General features: G+C 36.8%; 3 protein-coding genes across 3 annotated transcripts; 2 read left to right on the forward strand and 1 right to left on the reverse strand.

Moving 5' to 3' along the window:
* Positions 1 to 1,394: 1,394 nt before the first annotated feature.
* LOC129244672 (potential E3 ubiquitin-protein ligase ariadne-2) lies at positions 1,395 to 8,441 on the reverse strand. The gene is made up of 3 exons (XM_054882441.1): positions 7,768 to 8,441; positions 5,441 to 6,801; positions 1,395 to 2,958 (listed from the first exon to the last, which is right to left on the reverse strand). Exons 1-3 carry the CDS (start codon positions 7,832 to 7,834, stop codon positions 2,812 to 2,814), a joined length of 1,575 nt encoding a protein of 524 aa, XP_054738416.1. The 5' UTR covers positions 7,835 to 8,441; the 3' UTR covers positions 1,395 to 2,811.
* A 2,184-nt stretch (positions 8,442 to 10,625) lies between these two features.
* Positions 10,626 to 12,059, forward strand: LOC129244673 (nucleoporin seh1-like). Its single transcript, XM_054882442.1, has 5 exons — positions 10,626 to 10,792; positions 10,860 to 11,300; positions 11,352 to 11,560; positions 11,618 to 11,760; positions 11,818 to 12,059. The coding sequence occupies exons 1-5, from the start codon at positions 10,682 to 10,684 to the stop codon at positions 11,985 to 11,987; spliced, it is 1,074 nt and encodes a 357-aa protein (XP_054738417.1). The 5' UTR covers positions 10,626 to 10,681; the 3' UTR covers positions 11,988 to 12,059.
* Positions 12,060 to 12,477: 418 nt separating this feature from the next.
* Positions 12,478 to 13,935, forward strand: LOC129244596 (nucleoporin seh1-like). The gene is made up of 5 exons (XM_054882317.1): positions 12,478 to 12,675; positions 12,736 to 13,176; positions 13,234 to 13,442; positions 13,508 to 13,650; positions 13,711 to 13,935. The coding sequence occupies exons 1-5, from the start codon at positions 12,565 to 12,567 to the stop codon at positions 13,878 to 13,880; spliced, it is 1,074 nt and encodes a 357-aa protein (XP_054738292.1). The 5' UTR covers positions 12,478 to 12,564; the 3' UTR covers positions 13,881 to 13,935.
* Positions 13,936 to 17,442: the final 3,507 nt, after the last annotated feature.

Raw genomic sequence — 17,442 nt, forward strand, 5'->3', positions numbered from 1 at the left:
TAACAGAACTTATGGCAGGGCTAAGTTATTAAAACAGAAATTGATTGTTCATCCCTATTACGAAGCATTCACTTTCATATCCCTACTCGATCTCTACGCAAGACCTACTCATTTCATCTTAAATTGCTTAAGATCTCGAGTTCTATTCCGCTTGACTTTTCGATGTCAAAGAATGAATTTTATAAATTTCTAAACTCTTTTTTTTTAATTAATTTATTTAACTATTTGCAGTAATTTAAGCTCATTTTAGCTGTAAGTGGTCTATAAGAACTATAATTAGACTTGAAAGAAACAAAAAGAAATCTGCAACGATCTCTGAGAATACCAGAGATCATTCTTTGTATGTTGTAGCAGCATAAACATACCCCGTGCATATACGAGGAAGGCTGCTGAAGTGACAGTCCTTGGCCGGATATAAATCCGGGTCGTTCCGGTTACGTAGAACCGACTGTCGTGGGAACTAGTTTGTCATTAGGGAGGCTCGTGGGATGCTTAAATTTCTTTAGGTTGTACCCTCTCAATAAGGACTTAAAATGGCAAAGCCCCATAGTTTGTTGGCAGTTAATATGGCGTAGCCTCAACTCTTCGCTTCAAACTGTTCCTTGATGGTATGACATGTGACAACATGGCAAGGAAGGGCTCGGATCCTATTAGTAGCGAGGCCGCAGCTTCTCTGTCCGATGCATCTAACGCTCATTTTCTTTCATCGTAGTTGTCTTTCGAAATCGATCTCTGCACATCGACATACATGGCATACACCTCCGCTTGGAAATGCTGAGAAAACTAACCATCGACACAAATAACTTTGTTTTGTGACCGTAATCCACAGGGCTTTTTTTTTTTTTTTGTTTGGTGGGTGAGCTAGGGTTCAAAATGCCTTCGCACTTACAGCGACCGTCTTCGACTGCGTCGAGTTGTGTGGCCACTAAAACGATCCCTTCTTTCCTTCTGGGGAGACACCATTCCCGGAACTGCTTTCTATATTACTTCGGGAGGGCCCAGAACGGCATCCATAAAGGACCCACGTATGGGTCCACCATGTTTGTAGCCAGCTTTCATGCAATAGACTTGTCTTCTTGTTTCTCTATCTGTGCGGCTTCGCTTTGTTGCATTGTGTGGAGGTCTATCTTTTTTTTCCTAGTACGTTCTCGATATATTTCTTTACCGCGTTCCAGGTGTTCTCGCGTTCGAGCATTTTGCTGATTATGTTACTCGGCGCGACGTCACCAATCTAGGCCCTCAGAACATTTCTTTACCCCAGCGCCTATACCTTCATTTGTCTTCAAGTCATCCTGTATAGCGAATACATACGATGGGTGAAATTCACCGTTGCGACCGGTGAACGGTAGATACATTTTTCATGGTGGAAATGAAAACACACTTTTTTGACACTAAATCTATTTACATTTGTATTTTATTTGTTATTATTACACTTTTATACGTAATGCTGTAATTTTAAAAGCATATTATCTTGTCAATTATTTCAATTGAATGCCTTATACATACATATGTTAAAATTTACAATTTATTTAAAATAAGAATGCGCTCGAATATAGTTTCAATTGCAACTTTAAAAATATCATGCTGATTGCCCCCAGCTGGGATATAATTAGTGAATAAATTTCCATTATTTTCGGTATTCCTCCTTGGACACGATATCTACCTTTTAATTATACAATTGAAGAGCCCAAGTGAAGAGCTCTATTTAATTCTACGCTTATTTTTATGCAATAAAGTTACTTGTTCAGTCAAAATGTGTAAGTCGAGCTATACACAGTAAAATTTACAAATAAAATAAACGAATAATAAAAATAAAAACAAAAATCTAAAGCTAAGTATATAAATACCACATACGTATATACAAAACATTGTATGATTACACTGCGTAACATTAATTTTGTGGCCGGGAAGCCACTAGATGTTTTGAATAGGTTCAGTGGCGCGGTATCAGAAACTTTCCATTACGTTAGGTGTATAAAAAATTTTAAACAAAAACACATTTTTAGGTTTAATACTGGGTAAACGGGAATTAGTGGATAATTGTGGGAGAAAATTTTTAGATATCGGGATTGGAGTCAGCGCCTTACAATTTGTCGGTAGTGACTAGTTATTTCCCATATTCCCTTAAAAAATGTCACGTAAATTGTAATTGTTTCGCAAGTGCACACGAAACTGCAATTCCTTTATATACCTACAATACATAATATAGTGTTCCCTTTCATTAGTTTATAATTGAGTCGCCATCCTGTGTTCGATTATCAAGTTGTAATTTTTCTCTGTTGAATTCCAAATTTGATAAACTAATTCATAGCTAACAGGCCTACATTTGCTTAAGTTTACATTGCCGTCTTTCTAACAAACATTTAATTTGCTAAGAAGTTTGATTTTTGTTCTAAGTTAAAAATGTGTCCTAACATTGGGCAATTATTTTTAAATTATCTCCAACTGGTTGTCTGTCAATGCGCTTAGAAGTGCATTTGTTGTGAACTACATTAATATTTAACACATATGGCGCTCCTTTCGCCTATTGCCCACTGATATTGATTATATATGCACATACATATACTATTTTTTAATACATTATATCCTGGTTTCGATATAGTTTATATGCATGTGTCTATGTATGTATGTATGTTTTTTTAGTATATTCTAAAATGTTTAGCGCATTGCGTTTGTATTGCAGTTTATCCATTCGTATTAGCAGCCATGTGAACCAAATGGTTCAATCAACTATCGTATATGGATTAACGATTGATAACTTAAATGTGTAATAATTTCGCTATTTTGTTGCAGTCATTTTGTTGTTGGCACTCAAACGTCTATGGGGAAAAAGTCTTTGAGCAACGTTGTCCTACGCTTTTCAGCAATATCCATTTGGTTTTCCAAATCACCCAAATCTGTTGTTTCGGCACGTTCGATCTTCCAAGAAAGATTCTCAATTTCTGCCTCAAGTTGAGCCTGTAAAGAAATAAAAAGGAACATTTTTTTATGGATAATATAAACTTTTGCTTATGTCAACTTCTTAGTAATGTATTTCTTTATTCTGAATTTTATAACACTAAGTAGAATCTGAAGGTCGTTTAATAAGTTTTGCGGTTAGATAAGAGAGGGCGTTGCTGCTAGCCTAATTTTTTTTTGTTATGCCGGTGCACTCTTTATATGAACGTACGTGAAGTTTCATTTCATTGGGTTGCTGACGATCCCTGTCAATGTCTTCCAAAACCCGCAAAAACACCAGAAATTGTAGAAAAAATACAGGATACCGTATTGGAAAATCATCGAGTGACTGAAGAAGATTTAGAAGAAAGAGATAGTAGAAGCCTTAAGCATCTCATTGGGCAGTGTAAGCAATATTTTGACTGAAATACGATTTTCTCAGCAACATTTAAAGCGTTTCCGAAAGGATAAAACAAATTATATGCGTCAATTCGTCACTATGGATGAGACTTGGGTATTTTACCATGTTCCTAACCTGGTCACAGTGACATTGCAGGAAACTGCGAAGCCGACGAGCTGGCCAGACAGGGGGCCAGTGAGGCAATGTGCCCGCGAAAGGAGAGGATCGGGATCCCCTTGACAACCTGCGCTCTACTCCTGGAAGGATGGGCTATGCACCAACTCAGCGAACGCTGGGCAAGTACACGAACGTGTAGGGTCGCGAAGTCCTTCTGGCCACGTTTGGATAGGAGGCGTTCGAGGGATATCCTGGGATTGACAAAATGTCATCTCTCAAATTTCGTGGGCATCATCACGGGGCACTGTCCGCGAGGTACACATGCCGTGAGACTCGGAATTACTTCGAGTCCTTTTTGCGTCAGCTACATGGAGGATGAGGTGGAATCATCTCAGCACCTGCTCCTTAGCTGGCCAGCTTTCGCGGGACTAAGATTCAAGTATCTTGGTTCTCACTTCTTTTCTGCGCCTGCTGATATAGCAGGTGTTGATAACAAAAATCTGATGAACTACATCAGCAGCATAATGAGGTTAACACAACCGCGGACTAGTCACCGTTCGTAGTCCACAAACACTCACCACTCCCCATCCCTTCCCTTCCTCCCCCTTCTTTGTCCTTCAATGGTATCACAAAGGACGAACCAAACTATTTCGTCCAAGTGGACCCTACTCTCTGGGCAACCATTATAACCTAACCTAACCTAACCATGTTCCTAAATCAAAAAAGAAGCTAACTAAAGAATGGCGTGAATCTGGTTCTTCGACTCGGAAACGAGTTCGTGTCCAGAAAACGGTCAAAAAGGTATTAGCAACAGTTTTTTGGGATGTGAAAGAAATTTTGTTTCTGGATTACCTGCAAACTGATAAAACAATAAATTCTGAATATTAATGTAAGTTTTTAGACCAGCTGAAGGAAAAAATTTGTGAAGAAAAAGCATTTTGACAATGGCTAAAATCCATGAACTACAGTTCGAAGCATCTACCGCATTCACCAGATTTGGCAACTAACGACTACCATCTGTTCAAAAAATTAATAAAAAATTCATACATGGAAAGCGTTTTGCATCAAATGATGAGATCATAACAGCTGGTGAAGCGTTTTTTGCAGCCTTTCCAGATCCTCACCTTCGACAGTTATGAACTCTATGCCACCTTTTTGTATACAGATATTCACTCTAGAGCTTGGCAATACCTGCCCCGTAGATCACGTCAAAGTAAAACTGCGACGGCACTTATTGACAAATCCATTTTTGGCAAGACTTTTATCATAAAAATTATCATCACAAAAACAACAACTGACTGACAGAAAAGATTTGGAGCGAGAAAAGTTGCCAACGTTAAAATATCATGTGATCCAAAAAAAATTAAAGGCAAAGACCCGTATGATGCTGGCTTTATTTCGTTCTGGATACTGCAGTAGATGTAATTCCCTGAATACAGGATTAGTCCGAACTTGCCGCGCTCGGTGCTAACCACCACTTCACTTAAAAAAAATAAATAAATAATTAGCGCGTGCACTTCTGCTAGGTGTTTGGCGGAGCTCCCCCTCCTATTTGTGGTGTGCGTGCTGATGTGTTTACACAAAGAATGGACCTACCATTTTAAGCGGACTCTGAATGGCTAATGGTTTTTTATGAGGAACTTTTTCATGGCAGAAATACACTCAGAGGCTTGTCATTGCCTGCCGAGAGTCAACCGCTAGTAGAAAAAACTTTTTCTATCATTTTGCTGGTTCATCGAGTAACCAATATTCGAACCCACGCAATACCGAATGGTAGTCACGCATCATCCCGTTCGGCCACGACGGCCGTAACACAACCTCTCAAATTAACTTATATACACCGAGTTCACACAATGTTTCCTGGGTCCGTCGTTGATTGACCTTAATAACATTTTGTTAGGTAAGGTTTAGTAATTTTGATACAACAAAAACAATAATAACGTGGCCTACGAAGCAACTTATTTAACAAATATTTTTTGCGCTCACCTGTTGGTACTCGAATAGGTCCTTTCGCGACCCACTTTCCATGAAGTATGCATACGGATAGGTGTATTGAAGCGTATACCGACATTTCGCTAATAAAGCGGCAGCATTGAACAAATATTGCCAATCAATCCAGGTGCCACGCCCCTTCATCACTTTTTCATTGATACGGTCCCGCAATCGATCAATGGTTTGTTGCTCCAACTGTAACGATTTTGAGTGGTTCTCCCATCGTTCATAGTAGTGCAAGTATTTCTTCAATGCTTCTCGAGCTTGCACGTGCACCGATTCGTTGGCAATATTCGGATTGTCTTTGTAGCGCGAGCACTCATAGTATTCAGAGCCATGAGTTTTCCAATCACCCAAACACATCCAGCAAAAGTCATGTTTGCAGTTAAAACATTGCATATGATTACAACCTCCATTCTTTTCAATACAAATGATGCATTTTGGGCAGTCTTTGGTGTTAGCACTGATGTAATTGGCTGTCTCACTATCGTCGGCACATTTTGTGAGCCATTTTTTAATTATCGAACAGTCGGTAGGCGCATGGTAATCCATGCCACACTTGAAACAGAATGACGTATGGCATAAAGTACAGATGACGCGCTTCGGACAAACCTCGGGTGAACGTACTATAATTTGGCAATTTGGTCCGGGACAGAAACGCAATTGGGGATGCGATTTTACGTAATCCTTAAAGGCAAACTGTTGATACTTGTCTCGCATTACGGGCCGTGTCACTAGGGTGAGGACCAAATCTTCAGGAACACGAACATTGCACATTGGAGCCATGCAGCCGATTTGTGTGGAAATCCCCTGAAATATTTGCGTATCGAAAAACATTGACCAACAGTCTTTGCAGAAAGCATGACCACAAGAGAGGCTAAAGAATTTGTCACCGAGTTGTGAGCTGGCGCAGACCGGGCACATTTGACTGCGGTACGAAGTCGTCTGCTGACTGCCAGACGTCGCTGTGTTATAGACACCGATTGAGATCAACACGTTCCGAGGCGGGTCGCCATTCCCACCGGTATTACTATTGCTGTAGGCAAAAGCGTCTTTGCTGGTGGATGGAGCTGACGGGTCAGGTAGGCTAAGCGTTGGATTCGGCGGTTTAATACGAGCTGTTATAAGCAAAGCATTTGCGTCTTCTCGATATTTGTCCACCACTACTTGATTGTCCCATTCGTGCTCTAGCAGCAGCACTTTCGCTAATGATGGAGTAATCTGGAGGATCGTATTAAGCTTTTCCACAGATTCATTGAGCAATTTTTCCACTTCCTCGACTGTGAGGCATTCAAATTCGAAGTATTCAGGGTCAGTTTTTTTCGGATCCAAGCGTTCCACATCGCAGTCTTCACCTGCAAATTAAATAAAAATAAAATAAAAATTCAAAACCTGAGTTTTTAGTACTGCGTTAAATTTTTTGGATAGAAAATGCGCACCGAATACGAACACGAAATTCAAGAGACTCTCGGTGAATGTCGTTAATAGCACCTAGCTTTTATAAATTTTGAAACTTTAGTAAGGTGCAGCGTGCAACGGTGCGTTTAGAAGTGGTCGGAGTAAACCTCCATGGAACCGCTATTGGTACAGGCCATGATGGTTTAGCAAATAGTCGAATGAGAACCGTGCTCCCATTTAACAAGGAAACACACTTTCCTACGTTGCAGAGATGTACATTGTCAGAAAAAAAATTGGAAATAAAAATAAAAGAGGTTGCAAAAAAAGCGGAGATTTAAAAAAAAATTATAAAGGAAAAAGAGAAACAGAGGTTGTTGTTATTGTTGTAGCATCAATGTACGGGGAGTGCTGCTGGAGTGACAGTCCTTGGTCGGATATATAGCAAATCCGGGTCGTTCCGGTAACGAAGAACCGATTATCGGGGGAACGTCGAGAAGCAGAGGTTGGTGGTTATGGTTGCGGTACTGCTACCGGTACGGTGCTTTATTTCAACTTTTTGGTTGGACCTCACCTCAGCTGCACCGTTTTTCTCTCACTACTTGACCGGAAGCATACACCTCATTAAATATAGTGTATCAGGAGTTTCTCCATCGCTGTCCTAACAAGCATTTCCCTTTGGACCCACCCTGTCGAAACAGCGTACTTCATGGGCCAACCGTTAGTGAAAAAATTGACGCTGCGATTCCGGAATGTTAATATTGGAATTAAACGACATCGACCAATACCAATTTTTGGAACCGGGCCGTAAAATAAATGATTACCATATTAACAGTCAGGCCAATTTAAACTTTACCAAAAGGCTAAAATAAAGGGCGCTCCGGAGTTAAGATTTCCCTACTAGTTTCTACTAAAGTTTTACCTACCTGAATTGTAGTAATCTTCGTATTCACAATCGTTGTCCGAATACTCCATATCCGAGTCGGCTGACATCTTTGTTAGGAGCAAATAAACAGTGGGCTATAAATATTCTATCTTTGTCAGTTGACTGCGTTTTTTTATTGCGAAAATTTAGGTGCTAGGTGGGTTAGCAAATGTCACCAACTGCTTCTGTTGTCGTGTTGTGTTTTCTGGGCGATAGCAGGTAAACGTCGTTGTACAGAGGATAATTATCCACTCGTGCTATAAATATGTGTGGCTATGTACATATGTAGGATTTTTTCTCAACACAATGAGATTTTTGTGTTATAACTAGCGACGTGCGATAACTATTGAACATTGACTTCTTGTAAAAAAATTAAAATCTCTTTTTCTTGGTTTTGTTTTATACGTAAAGTTTATTTCCGTAAATACAAAGAACATGTTTGCATGTTGTTTTTTTTTTTTACAAAACTTGATTCTTCGTTTATCTCTGTACACCACACAACTCGGAACTTTCCTAGGCACCTTACACTCCTATTGTATTCAATTATAAAATATAACACATTTTCAAAAATATTGTTTTGCCCGTAATCTGTGACAAACTTTTCAGCACGTTTTAGAAAACTGCTTTCCACGAAAAAGCAAATCTTTTCTTCTCCAAAGGGCAAATGAACTTCTTTTTTATTAATAACATTGCTCGATTTTCAAATAGAAATGAAACACAGGAAATCGGAATTTGCGAACCACAGTGCGATTGCAAGGATGATAGTTATCGAGGGTTAGCCATAGTGTAATAAAATAAAATGTGCCAGCCAGTTTGATCAACGCATATTTGACGTTATTTTATTTAAATTTTTGAGTTTAACTCATTATAGGTCTAGATGCTGAATTTTTTAAATGTTTTCAATATATTATATATCTGTATAAAACAAAAAAAATTACATGCCTAAAAAGCAGTTAAATATTACGTTCACATATAAGTAGGTGATCTACTTTTTCGTGCTTAATCCCCAATCCGTAATTAAAAAGCGCGTTTTCCCATACAAAATTTCTCTCCCAAAATCTGAGATTATAAAATAATCTTAGACAATACGATACTTTTTGACATACAACCCTGTGTTTTCTGTGTTATCGATAATTATTATTACGAATGTAAGGTGAAACATCAAAATAAAAACTAAATGAAATGGATGCCGGCAAAGAAAACAGGTCTGTAAACACAATTCTAATAAAATGTTTGTTAAATATTATTAATTATGGATTCATTTTACAGAAAAAAGGGTGTGTCCATAAACGTGTGTCCTCCTATTACTTATTATAAAATATAATATTGAATTACGAATGCGTATTGCTGCCATAATTTCTTGAAACCTCGAGAGACGTCGTTTACGGATTTCCTCCAACTGTTTATTATTAGCAGCCAATTGCACAATTAAATTAGCTATTCCTTCTTCTTGTCTTTTCTTCATATTGTTAATAATAATTAAACAAACCAAAAATAATTTCTATAAAGAAAAACCTTTCACAACAGTATTGACAGCTGGTTGTCAATTTTGCAGGTAATCTGCCATACATGAAAGGGTAGATTAATTTTGTGGATTTATTGATAATTAAAGCATATGTGAACGTACTTTTATGCACTGAAACGCCCCTTAAGGGGGAAGTCTACTGTGACAAGGGAAAAAACAGGCTTATTTTCCGGATTTTATTTCTAACAAAATATTGCTCGTACATAAAATCTATTTAAACTCTTATCTTTATTATATATTTAAGTTTTAAAAAAAAAAATTTTAAGTAAAAATATTCAAAATGGCCGCTGTGGCACTTCTGCAAGCGCAGGTCCGCTTTTCTTAGGTGCCTAAACGGTGTACATGAAATCTTACGTTTCGGTGATCTAAAACAAAAAAACAAAATATTGTTATCATATACATAGTATTGACTCTCGTCTGACGTAGGATTATGTCGATAAAAAATTTTGGCGTTGGAAAAAAAATTCTTGAATTTTTTTTCTTTTTTTTTTGCCTAAAATTGATGTTACTATTGTTTATAACAATTTAACAAATAACGATATCAAAAAATCCTATGTCAGACGAGAGACATTATTACAGAGAATATATAATTAAATTTTTAAGCTGATTCATTTATCAGAACTCGAGATATCGTGTATACCGTATACAAAAACTTAGTTTCGAGAAAAATGCGTTTAAAGTTTCATGTGCCGCAGGTACGCGCTTTGGAGCGCTTCGGGAAAAGGTCGAAATTTCAACGAAGAAAAATTTAGCCAGCTGTAACACATATTGCACCTTATTTAAGAGGGTTCAAAGTATTTTTTAAGCTAATAAAAAAAAAATCGATTTTTTGAAAAATTCACAGTAGACTTCCCCCTTAAGAATTTCAATCTTTAAAGGCTTAATGTAGTAATTGCATTTATTTACTTTCTCTGAAAGCATTTTCTCTGCATTATCTCTTTAGAGTAACTTAAGACTGAGTGAAAAAAATATTTTATTAAAATCATCATTATGGAATTATGGCAGCCGGTTCTACGTTACCGGAATGACTCGGGTTTTTTCCGACTAAGGGCTGCCGCCCCAGTAAACTAGCCCTGTCTTGTGTTCCGTATGTAGTTTAATTAAGTTTCAGTTTAAGTTTTAATTTTTACTACACTTCTATTTTTTTACAGATATTCGCAAATTGATAAACAGCAATTATGAATGAGAGTTTTTAATTGTTTACTTGATGATTATTGCTGCCTACGTCATAGCTGAATTTGTTCACAAAATTTGAATACGCGAGATAATTAATTATCAAATCACCCTGTGGTTGTACTTTTCTGTAAACTTAGATTTGCGAATTTTCTGCAACATTTTCAAGTTCTGGAATATGATTATGATCTATAAGCAATAACTTTTATTTACAATCATGTTTGAAGTAAATCCAATATCCGCGGACCACAAAGATGTTATCCACGACGTTGTTTTCGATTACTACGGACGACGTATGGCCACTTGTTCCAGTGACCAAACTGTGAAAGTATGTACATATGTAGTTGATTTCCCCAACTAAGAAAATATTTATGTAAACATAAAAAGTACTATAGATCTGGGATGAAGACGATTTAGGCAAGTTGACAGTTTCGAGTAGTTGGAAAGCACATTCTGGTTCTATATGGCGTATATCATGGGCACATCCAGAGTTCGGGCAAGTTTTGGCGACATGTTCATTTGACCGTACCGCTTCGGTATGGGAGGAAGTTGCTGGTGAAAAAGTCGCAGCCACCATGACACCAGCTCGTAGATGGGTGCGTCGTACGACTCTGGTGGACTCTCGCACTAGTGTTACTGATGTGGAATTCGCTCCCAAATACTTGGGCCTTCTTTTGGCCACAGTCTCAGCGGATGGTATAATTCGCATTTACGAAGCACCGGATATAATGAATCTTTCACAGTGGCCAGTTCAGCACGAAATAACAAATAAATTACCATTGAGCTGCATATCGTGGAACACTTCCACATACAAGCTTTCTTCGCATCTTCTAGCCGTAAGAAATAAAACATCTATTAAGAATCTATTAGAAATTAAATATTCGTAGGCCGGTAGTGACGATACTTCTGCGCATACGGGGAAAGTCTTAATCTTTGCATATAACGAAAGCGCGCGAAAATGTGCAGTAGTGGAAACTATAAATGAAATAAACCAGCCTGTAACTGACCTATCGTTCGCTCCTGCCGCTGGTCGTCGATTTCATATATTAGCAGTAGCTAGTAAAGATCTGTATATTGTAAATATTCGAGGAGCAACGTAAGAATAAAAATATGAATGATTGTCTTACATTCAATAAATTTCTTTAAATTGTAGTGATTCTTCCGCAAATGCGAAACTGGAAATCCAAACCATTAAGTTTAGCGATCACAATTGTCCCGTTTGGAGAGTATGTTGGAATATGCTGGGTACAATGCTGATTTCTACTGGCGATGATGATAGCGTTCGAATGTGGCGAAGTAGCTTTATTTATGTTAAAAAGTGTATTAATATTACCTATTATCTCTTGTACTTAGTGAATTATACAGGAAACTGGAAATGCGCTGCTGTGTTGAAAGCTGAAGGGAGTCATCCGTCTTATGAACCTAGTCTTAACTCTCCGACATTCACTGCCGCAGCCGCGGCTACTGCCAAATACTATAAAAAAGGCACAATTAGCAACCCAAGTCAGGTGCCTTGGCACTAGTGTAAGTAGTTTATTTTACTTTAAGCCCTTTACTGTGTTTCTATGTACGTAATAAAGATATTTTAAATACAATTAGTCTAAGTTGAAGTTTTCGAATATTCAGTGTTTTTTACATAAAGTTTTCAAGCAACTTGAAAATCATCTTTGATTAAACAAACATTTTTTTTTATTTTTAATTGGAATGAAGAAATTCTTAATAAATTCTGTGTATTCACTTATGATTTCAAAATTAGTAAAAAATTTAATGTTGATGTGAGAGATGGGTAGTGTTTTGGATTTTTGTGTGGTGCAAAACTCAGTATCGGCGATGTTCTAAAATCCTTTACAAGAAACCCTTCAAAACTCAATTGTACTAAAAATATTTAACAGTAACATTTGCGCCTTCTCATTTCATTAACATTCTCTGGCTTGAGAATCTTCTCTGTTAGCGCTTAATAGTTTTTGTCACCCTGTTCTGTGTTCCTGTTATGATAGAATTAATTGGTTTTTCAGTAACTATTTTATTGGTAAATTGAGTGAATTGTTTTGTCGATCTGTACCGTCGACTCGGGGAGGTTTCTTTGATTTTGCTTGTGAAATGTTTGAGGTTGAATTAATAGCAGCGGACCACAAGGATGTTATTCATGATGTAGCATTCGATTATTACGGACGTCGCATGGCAACCTGTTCCAGTGACCAAACAGTCAAGGTTTATACATACAATTATACCGCATGCCGGGAAAACATTTAAAATAAATTTTTACATAAGGTCTGGGATGAAGATGAGAAAGGCAATTGGATAGAATCAAGTTGTTGGAAAGCACATTCTGGCTCGATATGGAGAATTTCGTGGGCACATCCCGAGTTTGGGCAAGTTATAGTCACATGCTCATTTGACCGCACTGCATCCGTGTGGGAAGAAGTTGTTGGTGAAAAAGTGGCGTCTTTAACGACATCCGCTCGTCGTTGGGTGAGACAGATGACTTTTGCTGACTCTCGCACAAGCGTGACTGACGTTAAATTCGCACCAAAATACCTGGGGCTTTTGTTGGCTACGGCTTCAGCGGACGGCATAATTCGCATTTATGAAGCCCCCGATATAATGAACCTCACTCAATGGCCTGTTCTACATGAAATTGCCAATAAATTGCCACTGAGCTGCATATCGTGGAATACTTCGACGTATTTGTTATCTTCGCAACTTTTAGCGGTAAAAAAATATCGAGCTCCGTTTAACTAAATAAAAAAAAATTGTTATTATTTATAGGCGGGAAGTGACGAGACTGCTACACACACTGGGAAGGTTTTTATATTTGCATATAGTGAAAGTGCTCGCAAATGTGTAAAGATTGAAACAATAAATGAAATAACCCAACCTGTGACTGACTTGGCATTCGCACCTAATCCCGGTCGTACGTTCCATATGTTGGCGGTGGCTAGCAAGGACTTATATATTGTGAACATTCGAGGCGTCACGTAAGATTTTTAAATTTGGAATTCGGCACGGAATATTGCTTTTTATTAAAACTATTTTCAAATAGCGATGCCTCCGCAAACACAAAACTTGACATACAAACGACCAAGTTTAGTGATCACAATTGCCCCGTTTGGAGAGTTTGCTGGAATATGCTGGCAACAATGTTAATATCCACTGGCGATGATGGATGTGTGCGGATTTGGCGAAGTAAATACACCTGTATTAATGTTGACTAGCACACAATTAATGAATAATATTTTTTAATAGAAAATTATACAAGAAATTGGAAATGTGCTGCGGTAATAAAGGCCGAGGGTAGTTACCCGTCTTATGAACCAAGTCTAAACTCGCCGTCAATGACTGCATCAGCTGCTGCAACTGCCAAATACTATAAGAAAGGGACAATTAGTAATCCGAATCAAGTGCCATGGCATTAAGTTCAGTGTTCAGTTATCAAGCGCTACTGAATTTATATCCCTTCCTAAACTTTTTAAATTTTTAAATTTAAGTAATTAATATCAGCCTATTGATTTGTAAGCTTCAATAAAGTTTTACATAGTTTTGTATCTAATTTTATTGGCAACGTTAGTGGGGGCTTTCTCCCAATTTTAGCCGGTTTTATCTAATTAGAATTTAACGGGTAATAATTTTGTGTTGTTATTTGTGGTTTAATGAGTTATAACCTGTATTTTATTAATAATTGCAGCTTTTGTATGCGCATTCAGGTAGATATGTAAACGCAGATTTTGTTTTAGAAAACTATAAAATAGCTGGCATGCGCAACTCTTAGGATACTCTATTTCTGGGTTTTTTATAATCTGAAAAAAATTTTTTTTTTGGATTTCCCAATAGAAAGCAGGCGGGCAGATAACTGGCTATTTCATAAAGAAATAAATGTTAACCGGGAAATTTTTACACATTCTTATATGCACTAAGCACTGTATTCCCTAATACCTTATAAGTAGAACCAAAAAAATGTATAGAATTAATAACCCCTGCGATCGAGGGGTTAGTTGCTTAATTTCGGACCGCAAATATTTAGCTTAATATCTTGATTCCATTGCCATTTAGGGGGTTCTTTTACTGCAGAAACATTACTTCTCAGGTATAAAGCCGCAGTGCCGAAACAAACCAAACCATGAACATGTTTGCAAAATTACTGATCAAATTTTTTTATTTTTTTTTTGTATATGAGAAATCTGACCAAAAATAGGATTTTCACAAATATCTCGACTCCTCCGTGACCTAACGGGTCCAAATAAACGCTGAGTCGAATGAACGTCATAGCTACGGTTAAGTTTATACCGGACAATCAAGCAAACATTTATTTTTATATTTTGTATTGAAAATTTTATGCATATTTGATGTTGAAATATCCTTTGTTGCTGTGCCAACAAAAACTGTTATCTGATTTTTGTAATTTTTTATTTCACATTTTATTAACACTATCTATTGCCCACATTTCTGCATTTGCTTTGTTTAAATCTCTTTTGGTTTGGTAGCAATCAAAGACAGCTGAGTGTTCGCTATCTGAAAAATCATCTTTTTTGCTCTCCTGAAAAGTTATTGAAAAACAGCAGTTTTTATGGGCGTAACGGCGACTTGTACTCACATAATTAAGTCACTTTATCGTTTTACAATATTTGCTATATTTTTCGTGCTAAATTTTTTTCGTTAATTTTTTATAAAAAGATTGTATTAATAAAAATATTGTATTAAAAACGTTATAATCAAAGTTCTAAATGTTGTACGCAAAATTACACAAAAAATTAAAATATTTCAGAAATTTTCACTATAATTTTTGTATAAAGTATTTAATATAAAGTATAAAGTTTAAATTTGAAGTAGTTCAAAAATCGCGTTGATTTTTTTAAATTTACGTTAGGAATTTTCTTCTACATACATACAGCTGTTGACAGCTAATTAGAAACGACACTTATTTCAAAATAAATTTTCCGTTTTCCTTTTAAACACGTATTTTCATAACTTTTTGCCAATTCTATTTAAACGTATGATAAACTTAAAAACTAGTGGAAAACAATTTAATCGCAATTCTTTATTAAATATATATATTTTTTTTAAAGCATGTGAAATGCACGATTTGGATAGGGCAACTAATTAGAAACAGTAATGTATTATCAGATCAACATTAAGATTATGTTAGTATTTGGTTCCATAACCCTTTTGCTTCAACACTGCCTCACATCGATTGCGCATTGATGTAATGAGATTCTGACAGCGCGCCACAGGTATTGCTTGCCATGCCGTTTTTACTTCGGCAAAAAGGACATCCATATTTAGGATATTTTTGGCACTCACGGCTTTTTTAACGTCACCCTAGAGATGCTCTATTGGGTTTAAGTCCGGCCTGGATGATGGCCATTCCAAAACAATGTTGGAATTTTCGTCGAAAAACTGTTTCGTCAACTTTGCCGTGTGCTTTGGATCATTATCCTGTTGAAACTTCCATATAACAGGCAAATTTTCCTCAGTCCACGGCAAAATTATATTTTTTAGTATATCGACGTATTTCTCCTTATTTAAAATTCCATCAATCCTATGGATTGGGCCAATACCATTCCACCAGAAACATCCACACACCATGATTGATCCTCCACAATGCTTCACTACCCGTGAAACGTAGCGAGGATTGAATTCTTGGTTGATTGACCGTCGAACATACCTTCTACCATCTGGGCCTATGCGATTTATTTTGGTTTCATCGCTCCAAACGATATATTTCCATTGATTTGGAGGCCATGACCAATGGGAGCTCGCAAAGACTACTCGCCGTCTCCTTTGTATCTTGGTTAGAAGGGGCTTCTTGCGTGCTGCTCTGCCATGCAGTCCAGATTCGACCAGACGCCAAGCAATTGTCCTCTTGGATATTTCGAAATTAGATTCATCCTGAATTTCCCGTTGGATGTCAGTGTTTAGAAATTTCACTGCACGACTTTCCAGCTTTACGAAGGTCAAAAATGGAGCTGCGCAGGGCAGGTGTACAGCTGCTGCTTTTTCCCATTACACATCTTGAAGACGAATATTTTAGTTGCTTTTAAACAACCAATTTAAAATATATACACACCAAAAAGTCGATTATATTACTATTAAAATAACACAACTTCCCGAATATGCTTCCATTGAACAACTGTTTCTAATTAGTCGTCTCAGTTTATTTACCTTGAACTAAGTAACTCATACACTGCATTGGATAATATTAACGGTACTTCAATTTCACAACTACAAAACTAGGCGCATTGGGTAGTAAATAGAGTAACAAAAGCAATGCAAATGATTTGAAGAGAAAAAGTAACGGTACATTTAAACAGTTTAATATAATATTATGCTCATCAAGCGTTTATCAAAAGGGAACGTTTCTAATTTCTCGTTTCAAAATTATATAGTTTATTAAAATTTACAACAAAAACTATATATCGCAAAGTTTTAAACTTTGAACAAATATTTATTTTCAGATTTTGTCGAAACTTCCAACTTTTTAAACGGAATTTCTAGAATTTTTCCAGGTATGCAGTTTAAGGGGTTAGGGGTAGTCAGAGGCCCGAAAAAATGATGATTTTCACGAATTTTTTTTTGCTACTTAATTAATTTATTTAACAAAAATAAAAACATAGCATAAAAACATCATGTTTTAACTTGACTTCACCAAAATTTCAAAAAAAAAAAAAATTAATAATTGCAAAAGTTATCGCTGTTTGTGTGAAGTCCGTTTCTCCAGAAGTCCCTTGCGGTGAACATCACAAGTCCTTGCAGATTCATCTAAAACCAATCGGACAAGAAAAATTAGTTTTATTAATAGATAATCTTGTGCTTGATCGAAGCTTTGTTTTTTTTTTTTCAAAATTAACAATATGGCGGTCTCAGGAAATATTTTTCAGATTTTCGAGAAAGAACCGACAATTAATTGTTTAAAAAAAATCGAAATTTTTGAAAAAAAAATTCTTGGATCAGGCACGAGTTTTTTATGTTTTCTAAATGCAG

This window comes from Anastrepha obliqua, chromosome 4, assembly GCF_027943255.1.
Source record: "Anastrepha obliqua isolate idAnaObli1 chromosome 4, idAnaObli1_1.0, whole genome shotgun sequence".
In the NCBI taxonomy this organism is placed as follows: Eukaryota; Metazoa; Arthropoda; class Insecta; order Diptera; family Tephritidae; genus Anastrepha; species Anastrepha obliqua.